General features: G+C 37.0%; 1 protein-coding gene across 1 annotated transcript in view; it reads left to right on the top strand.

Moving 5' to 3' along the window:
- Nucleotides 1-19,991, top strand: part of EIF3H (eukaryotic translation initiation factor 3 subunit H) — a 97,581-nt gene that overhangs the window by 75,133 nt on the left and 2,457 nt on the right. The window contains exons 3-6 of the mRNA XM_082720229.1: nt 8,106-8,273; nt 9,806-9,905; nt 11,137-11,286; nt 18,535-18,655. Of these exons, the coding sequence (XP_082576355.1) occupies nt 8,106-8,273; nt 9,806-9,905; nt 11,137-11,286; nt 18,535-18,655 (539 nt within the window). The remainder of the gene's footprint in view (nt 1-8,105; nt 8,274-9,805; nt 9,906-11,136; nt 11,287-18,534; nt 18,656-19,991) is intronic.

Consider the following 19,991-nt stretch of genomic DNA (forward strand, 5'->3'; position numbering starts at 1 on the left):
AATGCTCTGATTGCCAGAATGCCTAGAGCCAAATTTGTGTATTTTAATAAAAATATCTGTGGTTTACTTTGTTTTGTTCAGGTCTCTGGCTCACCTGCAATTTCTGCTTTATGTATTCTAATTTATTCTTTACCTGATCTTGATTTCTGATGTTTTTTTGTGTGTTTTAAAGGAAGCTAATTCATGTCCTTTGTGGACATAGTAACATGGAGATACATACATATATTTATAAAATTACACACACACACACACACACACACACGTATGTAATTTACTAGTAATTGTGACTTTTCTAGTACATTAACAACAATCATGTTTTTGAATATTCTGTTTCTTTTTTTTTTTTAAGATTTTATTTATTTATTTGACAGAGATCACAAGCAGGTAGAGAAGCAGGCAGAGAGAGAGAGAGGAGGAAGCAGGCTCCCTGCTGAGAAGAGAGCCCGATGCGGGACTCGATCCCAGGACCCTGAGATCATGACCTGAGCCGAAGGCAGAGGCTTAACCCTCTGAGCCACCCAGGCACCCTCTTTTTTTTTTTTTTTTTTTTTTTTCGTGAATACTTTCAGTACTTAATTTTTGGCCAGTATTAACCTAGTACCTGATACATATAGCTGTAAATGTGACAGAGGTATTACTTGTCCTCAGGAAAGAGCCTGTAACCAAGTATGAAATAATGATATTTCTAAATCCAGAGGTTCTCCTTTGATCTTCTAACATATCATCCTCTTAATTGTCCTTTGATCTTCTAACATATCATCCTCTTAATTGTAGCAAGAGGTAGCAGTGCTCAGTAGGCTGCTCTTCAGGAGAGAGTTCTTAAGGTGATGGTTACAGAGGTCTCTAGCCTTTGGTCCTGTCCAGGTAGATTCACTTTGTTTAAACAGATTTCATATGACCTATAGTTAACTTATTAGTTACTGTCTAACTAATACATGTCTTACCTGCATGTGTTTTCATGACCAAGGGCATTAATGTTACATACATTTTAAATCTCATAACCTCAAAAGAAATAGGATCTCTTGGCTATGTTTCATGATTTGGTTGAGAAGATAACAATATGAATTTGTTACAGGATATACATATTATTTTCTGTAAAGAATCCAGTTATTTCATAAAATACTTTTTGAGAAACATTAAAACCTCAAAAAACCTGATTTCCCCTAATTTTCAAACTCTTACTAGTTTTAAAAGATAGAGTCGTTGCTCCCCACCCCCATTTCCTTATCTTCAGCTTGGCATTCAGAAGAAATTTGTCAAAATTCATAAACACTTTAAAGAAGAAATTAAACCACTCAGGACAAATGAACTATTAAAAAATATTTTTGTAAGATTAAGGAAGGCAGTATTTTTCTTATTTCTTTTAAAATAAAACAAATTAGTTTTTAGGTAGAGTAGAATATATATCAGCCACTTAATGTGAAAAATGAACTGTTACCAAAATCCTTAAGCATTCACAGGGGTGGCCTTAATAACAGATGTATTAATTGGAAAAAAGAATGAATATATTGTACAGACCGGGTAAAGAAAATATAGAAGTTTTAAAAAATGTGTATTCCATAGTTCTCTCCACCCAAAGTAGACTCTTATTTAAGTCTTTTTTCAAATGCACATTCTGTTTGCTTAAATCTACATCTGCTACTAGCTTTGAACACTGCCTGAAACGTATGTGCAGCTTGGCAGAAAGTCTGATATGAAGAGGAAAGCACAGAATAGTTGTCTTGTTAAATAATGAGGCAAAGCCTTCACAGTTCATAGCCTGTCAGTGTTCACTGGTGTCCCACGGTGCTGCTGGGAAGGAGGCTTATAATTATTTACTTAAAAGTCTTACTTAGGATAGCCCTCGAGCTGAAACAGGAGATTTTGATATATTCCACTTGCCTGTCATATTGGTTGAAATCTTTGATTTGTTTCAGAGTTGTCGGTTTTGTTTGTTTGTTTGCTTTTAAAACCGTTTGCATCTCTTGATTGAACTTAGTAGGTTTCTTTGCTGCAAAGAGCCTCTGCTAGATCTGGTGTCTGTTCCCTTGATGTGTTTGTGCAAGTCATCTGTGATCTAAACCAGTTCTTAGTTACAAAGTAGTATTGGCATAAGTTTCAAATAGTAACATAGCAGTGTTGTAGGAGTTTGATTACATATTTGTGATAACTATGCACTTCAGCATTTACAAATCTTTTAAGGTAGCTTTATCACTTAAACTGTTACTGGTATTGCTAAATTATTGGTTGATTTAGTGGTCTGACATGTACAAGCTGTGTTATGTCAAAACCTAGAAATTGTGTATTTCTGTTGTGTTGTGTGCTATGCTATATTGGCTCAGAAATAATTTACACTCTACTAGTAAGAAGAGGTGAAATTCTTTAAGTGGGTAGTTGCCTAGGCTTTGGGGTCAGAGTGTCTGAAGTCAGATTGCGTCCTGCCACTTTACAAACTGTGGTAAACAGTTTTTCTAAGTGGATTTCAGTAACAGTGATTAGCTCATTGGAGTTATTGTGAGAAATAGTCAGATAACATATGTAGACCACTTCGCAGGAAGTCTGACATAATAAGTGCTCATTAAGTGCTAGCTTCTCTCCTGGTGTTTAGCTCTACTCTTTCTCTCTAGGCTATATATATATGTATATTTTTTATATAATTTTGTCATAATTTATTTTAAAATAATTTGGATTTATTTGATACAGTATTGTTATTAAATGAAACCATATGTCTATTAAATTGCCTTTAATTTCTAAAATTTAAATTGGGTTGCTTTGTCTTTTTAAAAGTTCCCGAATACATCTATAAAACACTTTTCCCTCCTTTAATCTGACAGACATTATCTCGGGATTTCGACTATGCTACAGCTTTAACTTTCTGCCTTCAGCTCATCTCAGCCTAGCCAACTGTGGTAATTCCTTGTTGTTGTTTTTCACTGAGAAATTCTGTTTCAGTAAGGCTCACTTAATAAAATAAAAAAGATGATTTTAAAGATGAGGGTAAGGAATTGAAGAAGAAATAATGCTGGTTAATCATTCTACTAAACTAAAAAGCTTCTAATTTCTTGTCCTTCTCAGCGATCTTCAGGAGAACTCAGCTCTTAAGCCTTTTTTGTTGTTTGCCAGTGTAACTCCAGATACAGTATTTAAATATAAAACAACATATTATTTTCAGTGTTTTCATATTTGGAGATAAAAACAAGGGAAAACCTAACAAATTGTGGTGGATTTTTGAAAGGAATAGTTATTGGGCAGGCTGCCTCAGTTAAGACAGTTTTAGCTCTAGGCAATTTAAAATTGACTGTTTTGCAAAGAGGATATCTGGAAAAAGTGAATATGAATATACCGGTGCCAAACTTTGAACAGTTATTCAGTGTTGTAAAGCAGCCTCTCCTTTGCTTGGGAGAGGCTTAACCAATGAAGACAATTGTCGAGCTTGAAGAGATTTATGAAACTTCAGCTCATTTTTATAATCCTTCCTAATTTTGTAGCACCACCTCAGCTGCATGTTAAGTATTGCTTTTGTGTTAGTAATTGGAGTTGGCTTAATAGTAACTACCAGTTTGTTCCTGATACTGATTTGCTGTGCACTGTTTCTCCTCAGTCAGTAGCATGTTTGCTTTTTAGACTAAGAATGCTTAAAAATTAGAAAGTTATTCCCTGAAATTTTCACTGTACAGTTCTGAGCTGAGCCCCCCTGTTGGATATGACCATGATTTAAAAATAGTCCCCCTCCAAAACAGTTTTCCTCTTGCTATTTATCCTTGGGAACTCCCCCAGGAATATTTGGTTATTAATTCAGAAATGAATATCGTTGGTTGAAATTGCTGCTTTTGGGCTTCTTTTTGTTAAATATGGGAACTTTAGAATAAAAGTAAAGTGTGCCTAACCCTGAACCAACTCTACAAAGATGCCAGGAAATGCTTGCTTCTTACTTCATTGACCTGCATTAACTCAACAGTAGGGAACTGTGGTATTTCATATCAAGGAGCCTTATTTTTTCTTTTCCTTCTCTTTTTTTCCTTTTGTTTCTTTTGCTGTGATTCTCGTGAGTTTTGAGGTGCGAGGCACTCCCTAGACAAGGGTGATGCCTAGGCACATCTTCTGTGATGTCCTGTTGAAACTCCAGCCCATTCAAGTGAGTCCAGCTGAGCAGGAGAAGCAAATATGGCTCTACCTCCCACTCACCCAGAACCTACGGACTGGGACAAGGCATCCTCAATCCTCATAGCTACTTCCAGAAAGCATGAGCTTCCCCACCTCCCCTGTTACGTTAATCTTGTAGCTAAATTGGGTCTCTTGTGTGTGCCTGAAGTGCCCACCCCCAGTATAACTCCTGAGAAAAACTGGCATAGCCACAAAAGCAATGGCATTCACCTGGGAGATTAGAATCTGCAGTGGTTTGTTCTTTATTTCCTCGGTAAAATTTACTGGGACATCGTCATTTCTTGATTTTTTCCTTTTGTCTTCCATAGGCCAGAGGGTAAATAAGTAGGTGTGGCTGGTGTGGCAGCTCAGATCATTTGATTGGTGGTAGCTGCCAGCATGTGGTTTTGAGACCGTTTTAATAGGATAGTCTGCGGTGCATTTCTTATCCTTACTTAGATTTGTGAGGACACCTTTGCAGGGTTTGATTTTGTTTTTCTTTTTCTTTTTTTCTTTTAAAAATTTTACTTATGTATTTGGCAGACAGAGATCACAAGTAGGCAGAGAGGCAGGTGGCAGGGGTTGGGGGAAGGGAAGCAGGCTCCCTGCTGAGCAGAGAGCCAGATGAGGGGCTCCATGAACTGAGCCGAAGGCAGAGGCTTACCCCACTGAGCCACCCAGGTGCCCCTGGTTTTGTGTTTTTTGGAAACTTGGGAGGAGGAAGAAAGGAAACACTGTGTGGGTGAAGGGAGATAAAAGTCACACATATTTGTCACTATTAAAAGGGAAGACACAGACCGAAAAGTTTACAGAGAAAGCAATTTATTTGGTAGGCTGTGAGGTTTTATTTTTCTTCCTCAGCATATATATAATAGAAAAACATATCACTTTTTTTTGTTTTGTTTTGTTGTTGTTGTTGTTGTTGTTACTGAATTAAACTTAACTCTTCAAACTGTGCACTTACTGGAGGCTCATATGAATAGTCCTGGTGAGGACTGGGTCTCAGTGCACCCCAGCTTTACTTTGAAGCTCATCTTTTAACAGGTCACTTGCAATCCTTTTATTTTTTATTTTTTAAAGATAAATTGATTTGTTTTAGAGAGAGCATGAGCGGGAAGGGCAGAGGGAAAGGAAGAGAGACTCTTAAGCAGACACTGTGCTAAGTGGGGAGCCCTATATGGAACTCCACATAGCAGCTGACATGGGGCCTGACGTGATGACATGAGCTCGATCTCAGGACCCTGAGGTCACTACCTGAAGTGAAACCAAACAGTTGGATGGTCAACCGACTGCACTACCCAGGCTCCCTATCACTTGCAATCCTTTAAGATCCTTCCTTTTTGTGTGTGATACCTCCGAGAGGACATTCGTTAAGTTGTGTTTTTGAATTTTTTAAAGTTGGGGTGGTAAGTCCAAACCAAAACAGAGAAGATCTGGACATTTCACATAGAATAGGCCCAGACTATAATTTTTGTGTAATAGTGAAATTCCAGTGCCTTACAGATTTTTTAGAAGCAATTTATCTACTTAGCTGTCTTATTCCTGCCCCTTACATTTTAAGTATTTATTTGCCATATTTAGGTCATATGAAAACTCTTATAACCTTAAGAATAAATTTTTATTAAAGGCTTTCAAGCTTACCTCTCTACTTCTCAGTTCTTAAGAAGTAAATACATTGGAGCAGTAGTATTTCCCATAGAGTGACAAGCCTCCTATCCCTTAGCCTCTTTCTAGCTGAGAGGAATACTTCATTTTCATTCTTATCTAAGGGGCTGTAAAATAGAAAAGATTCTGGGTAAAGAAGGAATTTGTTTGCTACAATAATTTTTCATATAATTATATAAATTATAATTATATAACATAATTATATAATTATAAGAAATAAGTTTGTGACAATAGATTTTATAATAGCATTTTCATAGAGTTTGTTTTACCTCTTGCCTCCTGAAAATGCTATTATAAAATCTATTGTGTTCAGGCAGTTTGGGGAGAGACATAGTAAGATTGCAGTCTTTTTCCCAGAGAAATGCATTTTTTAAGTATTAATGCATGCTAGAGTCTCTACTTTAGCCTCTAGAAAAATTATTACTTATAATTAGCATATTTAATCAACGCTGTGGAGTCACAGCATTTTGACTGTGATGTTCTCTCTGGTCTTTCTGGAGATGGGAAGGCTGAGCATCAGAAAAGGATCATTAACTGGACAGCAAGATTCCTCATGGGGAAAATCTTAAGCGCTAGTATGAGAACCTAGATCTCAAGATTCCAAGTCTTCTTTTTTTTCTACTGTTGCAAATTGAATCTAACTTATGCTTATATTATACCTAAATTGTACATTGGCAGATAGTTTGGAAATACTGATTTTAAAAAAAAAATCATTCTGTAAAATCATGTTTGTACTGTCAGTTGCTTGGTAATCTCTCCCCATCTCCTTCTCCCTATTCCTTTAAAATGAATCGTGCTAGATCGTACTAGCTCCTTTTTCACTTGTGATATTGGAACTTTTTGTAAGTTAAATTTGATTAAATTCCATTAGTCAAATGAGTGATTTTACTAAAAGAGGGAATTTTAAAGCAGAAAGAGGCCATAGCAATGGTTTTAAACTATATTTATGTGGTTGATATGTAGGAATCTGTTAAGCTAGGTGGGAAGGAGGTCTGTTATGTCCTAGAGAGACAAAAATTCAAGATAAAAGGTAATTGATAAAAGATTATCATACTATTTTTCTACTGCTGCTTCTTGAGGCCATCATATTGTATATAAGAAGAAAAACTAAAAAAAACCAAATTCTTAAGTATCTGAAAAGTTGGCTATCACATTTATTATGATAAATATAACCTTCCTTGGAATAAGCAGATTTATAATATTTTTGCCTAGTAACAAATGTTTAAAAATAAGATTGTGACCATTTGAGTGAGGTTCTTTTGTGCTTTATGATCCTGAATCTTGTTTGCTTTATAAAACCATAGTGCTATAACCAACCAAGGAAAACGACAGGCATATAACTTTACTTTTGCTAAAACCTGATCAAGAGTTTTAAAAAGGGAAGGTTAGATTCCAAGTTAAGCAAATATATTCACTCCACATAATTGTACATTCATTATAATAGAAATAATTTGGATATTATGTTGACTATGAATTTTCTCCTCTGTTACATATTTGCTACTCATTATTGGGCTGTATTGCTTTTTAAAATCTTTTACTTATCATAGTCTCAGTTTGCACCCATTCTAGTAATATTGCTTTAAGTTAATATACATTATAGTCATTAACTTGATGAAAGTAAAAGTCTTTCAACCTTTTCATGGTGATTAACCTATAACTCCAGTGAAAAATTAATATCTGTTACTTAACAGAAAAGAGCACACAAACAAGAAAAAAGAACTCTTTTTAAAATTTAGCATATGCAGCAGGGGGCACCAGATGAAGGCAAAAATGAATTCTTAAGTTTTAAATCAGCTACAGCTTATATTCTGTTCATATTTAAATAATGTGGTAGTTAATTGTTTTCCTATTCATTTTCTTGGTGATTTTAACTTCTCAGTTCTAAAAACTGTTGATGAAAACATTGATAAGTATTCTTACTTTTTTAATTCAAATGAAATGTCTAAAAGCAACTAGTTTAGCAATTATATAAATTTTTTCTTAAACACTTACTATTTTTAAGAGTATAAAGAAGGGAGGGTAACCACATTCAATAAATAATTTCTTATTTAGAACAGGGATTATTACTGTGTTTTTAGTAACTTTTCTACAGTATGTTACTTCATTAATGAATAAAGGAAAGTTTCAGTGATTTGAAATGATTTGAAAGCTTAAATTCGTTTTCAGTACATGTGAACTGAATGAATTTTAAATTTGGAAACCTCTTCCCTTTAGCTAATAAATAGTTGTGTAAAAAGTTGTTTCCCAAAAGGCTCGCTTTTACTATTTGTGGCATCATTGAATAGTTTTTTTTTTACCCCCTCCTCCCTGTCATCTAGTTCAATATCAGATGGAAATGATGCGCAGCCTCCGCCATGTCAACATCGACCACCTCCACGTGGGCTGGTACCAGTCCACGTACTATGGCTCGTTCGTCACCCGAGCCCTCCTGGATTCTCAGTTCAGTTACCAGCATGCCATTGAAGAATCTGTCGTTCTCATTTACGGTTAGTAGGAGTTTCCTTTATTATTCTTTTCTTCCTTTAATGTTATTACTACTATTTTTGCTTTCTGTCTTTTTGCCTCTACGAGCGGCCTGGCAGGCCTTTCCAAGTAAATACCAACCCTGTTTCTGCAGCAGCCTCCGCAGCAGCTACGTCTAGACAGGGTTTCCTTCTTTCTGTTTATTTTTCTTGCTATCAGAGCCCTGATGTGTACATTTTGGAATGCTGGAGTAGCTGCTTCATTTTTATTCCTCCATCTCCCCTCCCTCATTTGAAGGGGCTGGTGGAACTAGACCAGATGTCTAACAAACCCCAATTGCTAGAGTGTCTGGCTCTGTACGTGACTGACCAATCATAACACAGTGTGCCAAGTTTTTTTTTGTACCTCTGACAGCAGCGTACAAAACCTGGACTGTTTCTTAGCACAAAGATTTTTTTCTTTTCGGCCTGTTTAATGGTGTTTCCTCAAGCTCTCCAGACCAGATGTTCTGTGCTGTATCAGAACTGTAGGCAATTTAACAGCTTTATAGCCTTCCCCCTCCCCAAACACTCACAGTTTGCCATATCTGGCAGACTCGCATATAGTTTCCAGCTGAGAAGTAAATGTAACGTCCTGAGTATCTGTCAGAAAAAATACTAATGAATACGATCAATCTTATGAGCTGCCCCAAAATTGTTTCAGTATGTTAACAATTGGATTACAGTAAAGAACAAGTTGTTAAAGTGTACTTATATTGGCTGGAAACATTGCATCATCAGACCTTGATGAATTTTCCACTTGCTTCAATCTATTTTGGTTTTCATTTTATCACCTATTGCTAAAAGTTTCACTGTGTTAAGTTTCAGACAACATGAATGTTAACACAGGTTTTAGGCGAGTATTGGCACGCCGGAGCCGTTATCATGCCGCGAGTGCTGAGCTCCCTTACTCATGGAGTGTGTAAGCAGCTAGTTTTGACAAAATGAATTTCTCTGAAACGAAAAAGACACTTTTGTGATAGCTCTTTTTAGTCATTTCGTTTGTAGAAGCCGTTTTAACTAAAAAGTTTGGACAGTGATTACTAGGATGGGTAAATTTTGTTTGCAGGGCTATTTATTTAAATTAGCTGACTGAACTACACAAATGCATGCAGTGTATTTTCACATTTAATATTCATTAGTATTTTTTTTCTAATTATACAAGATGAATATAAGGTGTTTAGAACATACGAGATATTTAATTTTCATCAAGATTTCTGGTTCAGGCTGACAAATAGATTTGAAAATAACTGCATTTTGAATCTTCTTTTTTTATGTTAGGGAGGAAGTTATTCTATCAATTTCGAATAGGGTGATAGGGTTCCTACATTTTCACTTAACTATATGCTGTACTGGTTTTAATCTGCTTCAAATTGAGTTCTGATCTTTTATTTTGATCTTCATTTTGTAACGATTGTATGGTAAGTGTCAGTATGCCTAGAACCAGTCTCATTCAAGCAAAGTATGGGCAGTAACCAAATTGTTAGTAAATTCTTTCTCTTTTTTCTTTATTTGAGATCCCATAAAAACTGCTCAAGGGTCTCTCTCGCTGAAAGCATACAGACTGACTCCTAAACTGATGGAAGTTTGTAAAGAGAAAGATTTTTCTCCTGAAGCGTAAGTGTTTGGGGGCCTATGAGGCGTATGGTAATGCATTGACTGTTTTCCTTTTAAGATTTTAGTTTGCCACATTTATTGAATCCTTGGTGCTGGTGGTGTAGTAATGCTTTTGCCATGTGGACGGTAGAAGTCTTTCGCATGGCTGAGTGCCACTTGATTTCTCCCTTTCCATGTTTAAACTGTTCTTTATGGAATGTCTCATCTGTTGTTCTCACTAGGGTTGAATTCAGTTGGAGTGGGAATTAATTAGCTGCTGAATTTGAGGGGGAAAAAAATGATCAGATAGAGGGAGGTGGGATGAGTGACCGGCGGCTGTCAGACTGAAAGAGCTCTGTGTCAGGATGATTGTGAGCTGTATGTCTGTCTTTCTGAGCGCCTGTTTCATGGGGGTGGGGATGGGAAGGAGGTAAACCTTTTAAGGTATCAGTAAGGAATGTGGCATTTTGGAAATTTTATGGGTGATAGGTATGCAGAGAATTAATTGGTAAAGCTGTTTTATGATCTTACATGATGGCATTGGAATATTTACATTAAATTTTTAAAAGTTCAGAATTCTTTCATTTTCTGTTAATTATGGGAATTTTGATTTCTTATTAAATTAAAGTTATTGGCTTTGGTGTTGGTAGGGCAGACAGTTTTTTGCTAGTTTCCCAATAGCTTCTAAAGAAATTAAGGTGCAAAAGATTTTAAATGCTAACTCATGAACAATTCCTGGGTATGATAGTTACAACTAAATTAACGAGAAATTGCATTCTTGCTGTCTTCCGAACCATTGTATATAGGATATCCTGTGAGTGTTCTGCTAGTTGTTAATTTCTTTCATTTGGTAGACTTTTAAAATGAATTTTCCAAGAATCGAAGTACATCTCTGTTATAGCTCTTTACTTTAAATGTTTTAGAAATAGATTATATAGCATAACTTCCCACGACATTTACATTTTAGTATCAGGGAAATATTGAAGATACCTGATTAGAAAGGAAGAATAGTTTCTTCTGCCAAGAATCTTGTTTTCTGGGCTTTATAGCTCAAACTTGGATTGTTTTCAGTATTATTCAAATCATTCGACTTATGCTTGACTCTGTAAAACTAGTTTCTTTCTCTTTTTTAAAGAGTGCTACTGAAACAAAGATCCTGGAGAGGGCCTGTAATTAGGGAAAATGTATGAAATAGTCCATTTAACACTTATTTCTGACCACCAGACTAAAGTATTTTTAACATGCTTCACAGATTGAAAAAGGGAAATATCACCTTTGAGCACATGTTTGAAGAAGTGCCGATTGTAATTAAAAATTCACATCTGATCAACGTCCTAATGTGGGAGCTTGAGAAGAAGTCAGCTGTCGCAGATAAACATGAATTGCTCAGTCTTGCTAGCAGGTAAGTGGCCCTAATGTAAAGTCCTTTTTAAATCACTCTCTGCAAAAGATTCTTTCACTTAGAATTTAACCCATAGATCAAGAAAAGAATTACCCAAGTACATTTTTAGGTTCTTTAGACATACATAATGACATGTAGTATTTGTCCAGCCCTGCTAAGATCCCAGGAAAAAGACCAGACTGACAAAGTGGAACAGTATTTGAATACTAATAATTCCTGTTATAAGAACCCTCTGATGTCTTTGCTGTATTATTTTTTGCTTTGATAGGGCAAATGCCCATGGAGGAGGGTTTTTTCATGGGGGGCTTAGCTTTATTTATTGTATACTGTCCCTGGAAGCTTTATAGTATCATGTCCGGATATTTAGTAATGCTCAGGAAAAATACGAAAATGCTTCTTTGTTTTACTGGTGGCATTTGCCTTGTTCAGGTGCAGATTCTATTAGTAGTGAATTTCCAGCGTGGATTTTTAACTGAAATCAGAATTTTCTGAACCTGACACTGGCTTTTGCTATCTTAGACAGGGCTGACATAACTTAGTCCATTGTGACTGCTTTAGCTATCTTGTTGCTGGGTATTATTTACTGTATTGGTAAAGTGACTGAGGTGTTCCAAACAGATCATTTCCTTTATGGAATTAATGTTTCCTTTCCTAGCATTTATTTCTCTTAATAAAAATGTAGGCAGAATCGTCTGTATAGCTCTTCTTAAGTGCCCTTTAAGCTTGATCTTAGTGATTGCTTTGTAGTGGGAGAGTGCTAGCAGCAGACCTATAGAATGAAGTAGGTAGTCAGTCTATATGCATTTTTTGGATGACTGAAAAAAACAAGGTATATTTTCTTATGCAACCAGTTTGGAATAGAGGCTCAGTTGTTTATCAGATTTCTTTAAATGCAGAGAGAAGCTTGCACAAAAGAACATACAGACTTTGTACTTCTTTGTTATAAGACAAGTAGGGTAAACCCAGGAAGACCAGAGAGCCCAGTATTGTTCTCCCTGCTCTGGGATGGGTAGGACCGTGCTTGAAGTGCCCCTTTGTATTGCATGACTCCATCATAGGGCCACTGGAAAGTCTGTGCAGAGGAAGGAGACGGAAGCTGCATGGTAAGCAGAGTGCTAAGTGATATAGCCAGCTTGCGAGGCTAATTTGGCACTGAAGAGTGTACTGTTGACTGCAAACATATATTCATAATAGTCCTTTAATTTGTCTCTTAGAAGGTCATACTTTTCTTTATTGCTTTTACAAACACTCAGCACACCTGTATTTAAAGCATTGCACTAAGAACATTCTTTAGCACGCAAGGTTACAATTTGATATATTAAGTATATATAGTTATACAATAATTTTAAATTTACTACCTGAAAGCATTTGCTTATATAATTTATGCCTTCAGCTTTTCCCAGGCTTATTGAGCATACAAAACAAGTGTAGCCCTTTTGTGCTTTCAGTTACCAGTGAGCTGGTCTGTAGTGTCTGTTTGTCCAAAACATCATTTATAATAACCACGAAGATGTTCCCAGTTTGCGATAGCAATTAAGATTTAGACAAATATTTTATTACGGTTTTTATATTCTTCTGTATTTTCTGTGAAACAGAAAGAGGGGCCCTTTCTTTTTCATGTGAAATTTAAAAGGTAAATTTGTGTTCCTGCTGGAAGGAAAAAAATGCAGCAGCCCCTGAAGCAGTACGCATACTGAAGGGCTGTTACATTCATCCAGACTGATAGCCCTCGTCTAAAAGATGGAAATATCACCTTTGTACATCTCAAATTTTAATTAATTTTTAAGATTTATTTATTTGTTAGCGAGCGTGCGAGCATGCAAGCGGGGGAGGGGGCTAAGGAAGCAGGGGAGGGAGAGAACCTCAGGCAGACTCCCCACTGAGGGTGGAGCCTGACGCAGGGCTCCATCTCATTGATGGTGGGATCATGACTCAAGCCGGAGGCAGACGCTTAACCCACTGAACCACCCAGGCGCACTTCAGATTTTAAATTCTTACATCAATAGCATGATGGTAGTCAGGCCTGGCGCCATAAAATTTTTTCTAAGCAGCCACATCAGAAACCATGCCCAAGAAGCTCCTCAAGTTTTGCTTGGTTTTACTTCTTATAACCCGTATGTGGATACCACTTTTTTGGTTTACCTGATATATTTGTTCTAGGCTGTGAATAAAACATACTACATTTCCTTTCATTTAAAAAAATTTTTAATTTTTAGTTTTAATTTTATTGAATGGAAGTTCTAAGCGATGGCTGTTTCATAACAGCTTTATCAATTTTTTAAAGTGTTTTATCCAAGCCTTCAGCTTTTCACACATGAAGAAACAATTCCTTTTTATTTCCTCTCTAAACAAGTAAACTGAGGGTGGGCATTCTACATTAAGGATAAATTGATACTGCAGCCAGAGCAGACTTCTCACTGCATGTCTTGATTCACATCTGTATTAGTGAGCTGCTTTTCAGTTCTTTGTTTCCTTGACAATAAAAGAAAAGGCTGTGTTATTGAGACTCCTAATAGTAACTCCCTAGTTCAGAATTCTGACTGAATTGGCACTGAAAAGATCCCCATAAGGTTGGTCCATTTATGAATCTTATCTCTGAAATAGGTATTATTTTAATTCCTTTTGCCCTTCAAGATCTGTTGTACAAATTTTTGAGTATTCCTTATTGGGTATATTTTTGAAGAACTTTGTAGTAATAAAAATGTTACAAAATGTTTAAAGGCCACCTATCTTGTGCTTGTGTTCTTTCACTAATTACATATATTTAATAATATATAACGATAGTACTATATATTAAGGACATTTTGGGTATAGATCGACAGGGTCTATTCTAGTAGGCCTTTCTCATTGCTGTCATCATTGTAGTCAGTCTCTAGGAGTTAAGGTGTGGGACCAAATAATAGATCGATCTCTCTTTGTGTATGGAGTAACTAACTCTCCTTTGTGATTTTTCTCCAGTGTCACTACCTTCCCCTCTCCCCAACCCAATCGTGCATTTATAGGGTTTGTGGTGATCTTTCTCTTCTCTGAATTCCTTCTGCACTTAAGCATATAAATGACTTATTTAACAAGTAATTGCTTAGTAATGATAGCATTTCTTGCTTGCTCTCTGGGCCTCAGTTCTTCCATTGGTAGAAATGAAAGGGTCGGTGCCCCTCCTTAAGACTGTCCCTTTCCTGTCCATCATGCCATCTTAGGATACAGCTGGCTTCTTCTACACTCTCTTTCCTAAGATACCTTCATTTGCTCTCCATACTGGTTCTTTTCTTTCAGGTTTTTGGACTCGTTTTTCCCGTTAAAAAAAAAAAATGAAAATGTTCAACTCCTCAGAAAGGTTGAAAGAGAATAATCTGATGAACACACATAAACCTCTTGCCTAGATTCACCAGTGGTCTGTCTTGCCACGTTTGTACCTGCTCTCTAACTTTGCACATAAGTGCGTAACTTTTTTTTTTTTCCCTGAAGCATTTGAAAGTAAATTCCTGACATGACTTTTAACCCCTAAATATTTGAACACCCATCTCTCAAGAATGAGGATGTTTAAATGTAAGTCTCCCTCATCTTAAAAAACAAAGTTACCAAAAAAGGCACTTTTTGACCTCATGCCATTATTATCCATTTCCTCTCACCTTTTTCGTTCATATTCACTTTTTTTTTTTTTTAAAGATTCATTTATTTATTTGAGAGAGAGAGAGAGAGTGCATGCGAGTGAGTGTGGCGTGGGGTTATGGAGCAGAGGAAGAAGGAGAGAGAGTCTTAAGCAGACTTTACTGAGGGCAGAGCGTGATGCAGCACCCAGTCAGTCTCACAACCCCGAGATCCATGACCTGAGCAGAAATCAAGTGTTGGGTGGCTAACCGACTGAGCCTTGTAGGCACCCTGCATTTATCTGTTTTTATAGTCAGGCTTCCTAGTGTTTCATCTACTCTGTGTTGTTAGAGAGCTCTCACTGAAGTCACAAAGGATGACTTTATCACTGTGTTACTGGGTATTGTAGACACTTAAACATTTGTTATGTTGATGACTCTTTTTCTGAAATATCTTGTTTTGGAGTCTGTGCAACTGCAACTCTGTTAGGTTCCTCTTTGCTCTTTGCTCATCCCTGAAGATCAGTGTTCCTCAGTGTCTGTCTTCTCATGTGTACATTTCTGGGGTGATTTCATTTTATTTCTGTGTCTTTTGGTACCTTAGGGCAAGGGCTTCATTATTTATATTCCTGATTACTTTCACAGTCTCCTTACTTCCTGCTTTTAACCTTTTCCTCTTTCGTTATAGTGATCTTGCTAAATGCAAATTGTATGATCATATTACTCCTTTGCTTAACTTTTTGGCCGGTTCCCCGTTGGCCTTAGAATAGAATCCAAACTTCTAGACCTGGCTTCCAGGATTCTCTGTGCTATGACTGTTGTCTGCCTCTTAGTTTCACTGCTCTCTTTTTTCCCAGTCCTGCCCTTCTGTGCAATTCTTCAAAGGCATTATGCTTTTCATGCCAAAGTGTCCAAACACACTGCCTTCACCCAGTGTCTGGCAATGTCCCTCCTACCTTCCCTGTCTCTAGCTTCTCTTCAGAAACTCTAAATTCAGCAGTCAGATAATCTGGAAACTCATCTGGCTCTGCCACATTATATTTCATGCTTCCATTCTGTTAGAGCAGTGACACCATTGTGTGGTGTTGATCTGTGTGCATTCCTGTCTTCTCACTAGGACGGGTGGAGTGCAGCAATGTCTCACATAGTTTAATCCTTAGTGTCAGACGCAGTGACTAGCAAAGTACGTATGTACTCAATAGAGTGTATTGAAAGAGTGCATTTAGACCACAGAGTATTGTTAAATGTTAATGTAGAAGGTGTTTAGAACACAGTGTCACTATATAATCAGTGGATCTGGACATTTGACTAGCTACTTGGTAGAAAGAATCGTTTTATTTGCTTACCTTTACCATAGGCCCAGACACTTAATTAGAGGTGAGTTAAAATCAAGCTGTTAAGAAATTAGGAGGGAAAAAAAAAAAGAAATTAGAAGAAAACGGAAACAATACTTAATCTTGTTTCCAAAGAAAAAGAAATATTTCGAAGTTAAAAAATGATTCACAAAATTAAAATGGAATAAGAAAAATATGAAAACTGAATTTGAAGTGAAACATTTGAAGAAAAGATTAAAATTAGGCCAAATCACTGGGCCAAGGTTATAAAGATAGTGCCAGACCTGAGGTTAGGGGGTACATTTATTTACACACATACCCCATTTCTGTATCTTCTGCTAGTTAAGAAAGAGCCAAAACTTGCTAATTTTCTCCAGGTTACAGATACTGTCTGTATAGGATCATACTTAACTGGATTTACTTTCATTATTCCCAACGTTCCCAGTCTGTTCCTTCCTCAGCCTGTCCCTTCTCTGTAAATGCCAGAACCAACTTCTGGCATGCTCAAGCCAGGAAAGTGGGAGTCAGCCTTGATTTCTGTCTCCTTTCTGCCCGTTTTTCTCGTGCTTTCCCATGCTGACTGCCACCGTCCTCATCCAAGCCACCGCTGTTCTCTCTGTAGTACCACAGCAGATTCCGTGTGCTTGGGAATGTGTGTGTGTCTGTAGTTTTTAAAGTAGAGCTAAAATTTACATAATATAAAGTCTACCATCTTAACCGTTATTTCACATTCCCACTACAGTGTCTGGGTGTTCAGTTTCTCCACATCCTTGCCAGCACTTACAGTAGACTCTTAACTAATCCCCTGGTTTCTGTTCTCCAGTCTGTTCTGTGCGTAGCAGCCAGAGTGGTCATTTTTTTAAAATTTAAGACAAAATATATCACAAACACATACAACTCAAAGACACCATTTATGTTGGAGTTGAGGGATCTCATTCACACTGTTATTGGGGCATTTTGTGGTGTAGCTAATGGTTTGCCATCTGTGTTTGTCTGACTTCTGTGACCTATCACTGTGCTCCAGCCATACCGGACGTTTTCTTTTTATCTTACCCATCTCAGACATTCAATGCTGATGCTGATCCTGTCTTCTGCCTAGAATACTTTTTTGCTTGGCTGATTTCTTCTAATTATTTGCATTCAGCCTGTCCTCTCCATAAGGGAAAGAGATAGGGCAGCTGTACTACCTAAAGTGTTTCTACCTTTTTTCTCCTCCCCACTCCCAATCTTTTTTTATTTTAAGATTTTATTTACTTATTTATTCAACACAGAGAGAGAGATCACAAGTAGGCAGAGAGGCAAGCAGAGAGAGAGGGAGAAGCAGGCTCCCTGCTGAACAGAGAGCCCGATGCAGGACTCGATCCCAGGACCCTGAGATCATGACCTGAGCCGAAGGCAGGGACTTAACCCACTGAGCCACCCAGGTGCCCCACTCCTGATCATTTGTAAGCTCAGTGAAGATAGAGGCTATGAATGTCTCATTCATTATTGTTTCTCTGTTTGCTAATCACTAAAGTCAGAACATAAGAGGTGCTTAATACTTACTTGAAATGAATGAGTGAATACTGTTTGTTTACTAGTTCTTTTTAGAGTACATATTTGTAGTAGCAGGTTTGACCATGGTAGGAGATAGTTGCAGGCAGAAATCAATGAATATGGTGGTCATTGCACTACCTGTGAACATCCCTTTATAAAATGATTTTGGTAAATGAGTTGCAAGAGAAATTTCTGGAGAGGAAAAGACGTGTGAATGACTGTACTGTAGATTCTAGGAAGGGCAAGAGGAAAGGAGATTTTTTAATTTTCTCTTTTTCTTCATTTGACTTTGCAGAAAAAATGCTATTATTATTCTTTTAGAAACTGCTGGATAGAGGAATCAGGTACCAGAAGTCTTAGTGTCTTTGCATGGTTCCTCCTTTCCGAGGCTCCTGATTTAAATACTCTGGAGCACAGCTGGGGAGGGGATGGTGCTAAGGACAAGGGTGCAGGAGTACCGAGCTTGGATTAAACTTCGTTGTTGAGAAAATACACATTACAGAAAACCTGCTAGATATGTTTAACAGCTTCTACTCCGATATATGTGTGCTCTGATAATAAGAAGCTCAGCTCTTTTGGATACTCTGGTGGCTACAGGTGTGGGTTCAGAATGAAAAGTTTGATAACAAGCTGACTCACATTCGTTCCTGTCCCCTTGCATTTATGTGGATCGTGTGCTCCCATTCTTGTAGCCAATGGCAAATCAGTTTAATATCTCAGAAGAGTTTAGAGCAGTGGCAGATCTATAGCTTTAAAGTATGACATGTCAGTATATTTACTTTACATTTCAGCAACCATTTGGGGAAGAATCTACAGTTGCTGATGGACAGAGTGGATGAAATGAGCCAAGATATAGTTAAATATAACACATACATGAGGAACACGAGTAAACAGCAGCAGCAGAAACATCAGGTTTGTGTTACCAGAAAATTTGTCAGAGAATTCATTTCTAAGTATGGTGCTTCTAGAGTTTTCTTCAAAATGATCAAAGTCCTATTTGATAAAGCATTGACTGTTAACTAGTAACTCTATCGTATTTATTACCACATATTCTTTCTAAGTTGTACTTAAAAATACCTTTTTTAAAGAGAGCCAGTATATTAAGCTCAGATTGCGATGGCAGTGTTATGCAAATAAGAGATACATTTATTGAGAAAATCAGGGGCAAAAGAGATTCTGGAGTGTCACAGCTCATTTCTTTACTAACTATAATTGGTTTGGTAGTGGCTCATTGCAGCGTAGTTAGCAATCTTCAGTTCATTTGAAAAACTGAGCAATTGTGATTAAGAGCAAGCAATTTTGATAGGAAATAATAGACCAACTGCTGTGAAATAGATAGTATAATACAGATAAAAACCCTAGAACTACCTGAATATTCTCATAGGCACATATATATGGCTGTGGCCATTTAACCTTTTCTTTATTCATGTTTCTTGAAGGCCACATGATTTTCACAGTTCCTGGAATATTGTTTTTGGACTGCATTGCTCTAAAGTGTTCTTCCAGCATTTGATTCATAGATAGGTTGATTCCAGAATGTTTACCTGTGAAAGCATTTGTATATGACTACTGTGTGTTCATGAAAATGTACTTTAAAGTAGGTGGTGTTAACTCTACAGTTCTCAGTGTAACTACAATTTAAGCGGCTCTGAGACTATTATATCTAAACTTTTTTTAAAATATCAATGTTCATCATTTAGAATACTTCGTTGTTACCATACTTAGGATTTAAAAAACACATATAGATCTATAAAGTATATACTTTTTAACTGAAAAGAGCATGGGTGGTAAAGATGGCAATAATGAAAGACTTAAAAAGGATGGTGGGGGAAAGGACAGAAGGACCTTGCTTGATTCCATTTTCCTGCTGGTTCTTCCCATAGGGAAAGGGTGCAGCCTGGAGTAGCAAATTGAAAATCTGTCACCTGTGAGACATTTGTTTCTGGAAACTAGTGTTACATGTCTCAAAATTTTGCATTTGATGTTTATATGTACCAACACCATTTATAACCCTTTTTAGATATGTCCAGCTTCTACCCTCAAACCCTATAATGCGTATAGAGATCTTTGCAAAAAGCAAGGTAATCTCCTTCTTTAGGAACCCAAGGACTTAAATTTTTTACAGCCTACTTTGGCATCTCATTACCTGACTTTTTAAGGCTCTGTGTGTGGTATTTTCCCTCTGCCGTTGTAAGCGACCCATAAGTGTTACCTCTTGATTGTAATTTGCTCAGTAAGTTTGTAGTTG

The sequence above is a fragment of the Mustela nivalis genome (assembly GCF_964662115.1).
Source record: "Mustela nivalis genome assembly, chromosome: 2".
Lineage (NCBI taxonomy): Eukaryota > Metazoa > Chordata > Mammalia > Carnivora > Mustelidae > Mustela > Mustela nivalis.